The 4,431-nt window shown below is 50.8% G+C and overlaps 1 protein-coding gene across 1 annotated transcript in view; it reads right to left on the reverse strand.

Annotated features, from left to right (window-relative positions):
* Positions 1-4,431, reverse strand: part of LOC136955494 (homeodomain-interacting protein kinase 3-like) — a 45,307-nt gene that overhangs the window by 32,674 nt on the left and 8,202 nt on the right. Inside the window, 2 exon segments of the mRNA XM_067249208.1 lie at positions 1,247-2,098; positions 2,100-2,535. Of these exon segments, the coding sequence (XP_067105309.1) occupies positions 1,247-2,098; positions 2,100-2,535 (1,288 nt within the window).

The raw sequence follows: 4,431 nt of genomic DNA on the forward strand, positions 1-4,431 counted from the left end.
GCACAGGAAAACCATCGAGCTAAAACTACTGTCCACAGACCACTTTGCAGTGTGGGCCGAGCGCATACAGTACATATCTCGCATGTCTCCATGCATGACGTGCCTTGAAAAATAAGTTCTCTCTATTTAAGGAGAATCGCTTTTCAGACCTCAAAAACAAGTCTGTCACAAATGTCCTGTGAGGACACCAGTAAGGATCAGCCTGGCCCCTTCAACATCCTTCTCTTTCACACAAACACACTGTCTGCCCACAGACCTGAGAACAAGGCTACTCACAACAGACTAAGCTGGTGCTTATCCATCCCTGTCACTGGTGTCATTTCTGCTTCCTCTGACTTAAACTGAGACACTGACTGGATGCTGCCAGAGGCCGTTTGTCTCGAGGGTTTTCCGTTTGCTCGTCCAAGAGAAGAAGGACCACAGGCGTACTCTTGTCGTACTGTGCATACGAGCTCTGGCTACATCAACACAGACATATGGACTATTTACATTCCTACCAGCATTCATTGTTGCTGAGATGTTTATTCAAGGTCCATCCCATTGGAATAATCAAACACCAAGTACATGCCTTAGACAAAGACCTCAACATTTGCTAACAGGCAAATTCTCAAAACAAATTTGACAAATCCCTCGGACTACTGAGTGCACGACCCAAACCTGGCTCTGCCCAACCACTAACAATACCAGAGATGTTCACAAACTCATACAGACAGCTATTGATTTCTTCCTCTCTCCATTGTGTGGTCGGCTGTTTTCAGAAGTGGCTTCCTGTTCCTAGGCAGAGGGGCCGCGAGCAGCGACCCCTGCCAGTAACCATGTAGGGGGCATATTCTTCCGCAGGTCGTGGCATGCGAACACTGAATACACAGGATGTTGTATCGTACGGGGGGATGTTTCCTTTCCTTGCCTCGGGGGGGAACATTTCTTATCCAGCCTCACTTACGTCATGGTCAAAGGTCTGGTATCTTGTAAGTGTCAGGGTGAACTTCTGGTTATTTATGTGAATGTTTGTGTTTTAGGTAAACTTTTGATTATTAAATAATATATATATATATATATCTGTAAAACATCCTTAGGTGTGAGAAGGTGTTACATTATTACAAAATAATGTTACTATTCTTATTATGGATTCACCAGGGACTCAAACAGACACCTTTGGTGAGATCTCTAACTTTGTTCAACACTCCTCCGATGACCTACAACCTTTTCAAAAAAAGAAGAAGAAACAACCAGGAAGTCTACTCACCTATAGTACCGAGACTGGAGGTATGTGGAGCACACGGCTTTGGAAACATGGCTGGCCGAGCCGAAGTCTATCACCTTCACCCTGTAAGGCTGCCTCACGGGGTCCACCAGCATAATGTTCTCGGGCTTGAGGTCTGCATGAATCAGACCCATCATCTTCAGCTTCCTCAGCGCCATGGCAACCTGCTGCAGCACTGGCCGGATCACTTTCAGGGGCAGCGGGCTGAACTTGTTCTGCTTCAGGAAGTCGTACAGGTTCTGCTCCAGCATCTCAAACACCAGGCATGTGTGGCTGCGGTGCTGGAAGCACTCAAAGGCCCGCACCAGGTTGTGTTCGTCTGCGTTCTCTCCGCTCAGCCGCGCCAGGATGCCCACCTCGATCTGGCCCTGCCGCGCGTACGACGGGTGGTTCTTCAGGATCTTCACGGCCACCACCTCCCCCGTGCCCCTCTTCCAGCACTTCACCACCTGGCCGAAGGTTCCCCGGCCCAAGAACTCCAGAACCTCGTAGGTGTTCTTCATAGAACACAGAACCTCGTGCTGGACCAGCTGGTAGTCTCCGTCCCCTCCTCCCGCCCCGCCCGCCCCCGTGGCCCCCTGCTTGAGGGCCCCCCCTCCCCCGGCCGCAGGCACGGCCGGGTTTCTCCCTACATTCGTGGTTTGCATCATGGCAGGCAGCATGGACAGTTCCTCCAGAATCTGCATGGCGCTCCCTCGGTTATCCAGCTCCTCGCTCTTACGTTTCAGCCCGCATCGCTGAGAGCCCTCGGCCGAGTTCAAACCTCCGCAGTCTTCCTCGTCGACTTCCGTTCCCCCGTAGCTTTCCTCCACCTTCCCACCTCCTCCCCCCTCTCCTGCCCTCTCCCCTTCCCCCTCCTCCTGCCCCTGCTCCTCCACTGCTGCCTCCGCTGTCTCGATCCCTCTGCTCCTGCGCTTTGACCTGTGAGGGGACTGCCCCTGGTAGCGCAGGGCCTGCTCTTCCTCCTCCTCCTCCTTCTCTACTTCCTGCGGCGCTGGGCTGCTCTCTCCGGACGCCTCGCACCACCACAGTCTTCACCGGGTGTTCCTGTCCTCCACGAGCTCTCACGCCCACAGCCGAGTCTGGAGCGAACGAGGGAGCGAGCTTGTTGGGGTGCGCTATGCCGAGGGTTGTGCTGTTCAGATGCGGGTGAGTCCTCTCATGGTACACACAGCTTCCGGGCTCCACTTTCAGTTTCTTCACGCTGCAAAAGGCACTTGTCTGGGTTTGATAAATGTGTGGTGGGTAGACCAAGACTTGTGAGGCCATACCTGGACAGAGAGAGAAGCACACACAAAACAAACATATATACACGTGAGATCATCAATATAAGCATATTCAATTACGTGAAGACAGGAAACATTACTGTGTCCTGTTTCAAACTGAGATATTTGTATGATGAGGTAGTAATTCAAGCAATGTTCTAAGCGAAATGCCAATCTAATTCCCCCTTCAAAACAAGACAGAAATGTTATTTACATCTAAGGTTAACGTCACGAATTACTCAGCCGATGACATTTGAAAAATAGCACGCATCTATATGACAAGTTACATTTCATATAAAACAAAACATCTTCCTTTTGTCTACTACATGATGACAATCTAGTACGATGCAGAAAAGCCTTCATACAACAGTGGTAAACAAAAAGTAAAACAATTGTTCTGATGTGGTTTGTAAGGGCCTGCCATGTGTAAGGATAGGTTCCCTTCTGCATCTGTGCAGATCCTGGAAATCATTACACCACACTGCCATTTCTCAAGAGGACCATGGAAAAGTACTGCGGCGGGGGAAAAAAACAACACTTTTTTTGGGGATTTTTTTTCTTTTTTTCTTGCCAAAGCCTGCTCATGTTTGCACGTGGAATTGCATAAGACAGCAAGGCATCCTAGTCATTACCACATCATAAACGGAGATAAGTGCATCTGTCCAGATTTGCTCTTCAGTTTTATTTCCCCCCTCAGTGTTTGCTAGCAGAGGTCAAAGGTGATGGCACTCAGGGATGTGAATCCCGTCGTAAGCGGTTCTAGATCAGGAAACACAAACGGATGTTCGATGGAGTGACGCGCCGTGTCTCTGAACCACGTCAGGCCTGTCCCTTCTCCCCTTAACAGCCCTTCGCACAGCCGACCAATCAGCTGAGAGTAAACGACACGGTCCGTTGAAGTGTTCCCTAACAGCATCGCTGTGTCGGCCAATCATCTGCAACCCCACCGCCAACCCCACGCTGGAGAAGACCAACTTCTCTAAAGGTTCACCTGACCTTTCTGAGCTGTTTCCATGCATCCCACCTCTTGTCTCTAGGCAACCGATGTGTTCGGAGAGGGGGAGAGAGAGAGAGGAGAGAGGAGAGAGAGAGAGAGAGAGAGAGAGAGAGAGAGAGAGAGAGAGAGAGAGAGAGAGAGAGAGAGAGACTGTGTGTGTGTGTGTTTGGGGGAGTAAAGTAGCTAAAGTAGCAGCACGCCAGCCGCTCTCAAATTACGTAGAGGAACACTCCTCCGCACCTTTCTCCCTCTCCATTTAATCAGAAAACAAGACGAAGACATGTCACCCCTGATAGCGAATATCAGGCACGAGGATTTCCCCAAGTCACAGAACATCTAAGGAGGACAGGCTGGGGAACATCTAAGGAGGACAGGCTGGGGGCAGAAGGCCCTGGGAACCGCTTTGGATGAAAACGTCTCCTGACTACTTTTGCGGTTTACGAAAGACGGGGGTTTGAGCAGCGTCGTCTGCCCTGGCACTTTGACCTTTGACCTTACCCCCGGCCCATGACCTACTTCCTGTCGAGCGAAACACTTCCTGTGACATCAGAACATCAAAGCAGCGTGTCCACACCAGCGACCGGACTGTTGCTGGCATCCTGAGCGAGACACGTTTAGACTCTTTTGGTCTCACAGCCGCCTCGACATACCGTCGACAACGACTGCTGCAGAGGCACAGGAACCACGTTGACGTGTTCAAATATAAATTACGAGATGACAAATTATACCGTTTCAGATGTTGAGGCTGTTATTAAAAGGTAGCGGGTGAGAGAACAAATGCCTCTCAGACAACTGCAGCTTCTGTGAGAAGTGAGGGTGAGAAGGGAGGGTGAGGAGCGAGGGTGAGGAGCGAGGGTGAGGAGGGAGGGGTGAGGAGGGAGGGTGAGGAGGGAGGGGTGAGGAGG

Source organism: Osmerus mordax, chromosome 13 (genome assembly GCF_038355195.1).
Source record: "Osmerus mordax isolate fOsmMor3 chromosome 13, fOsmMor3.pri, whole genome shotgun sequence".
In the NCBI taxonomy this organism is placed as follows: domain Eukaryota; kingdom Metazoa; phylum Chordata; class Actinopteri; order Osmeriformes; family Osmeridae; genus Osmerus; species Osmerus mordax.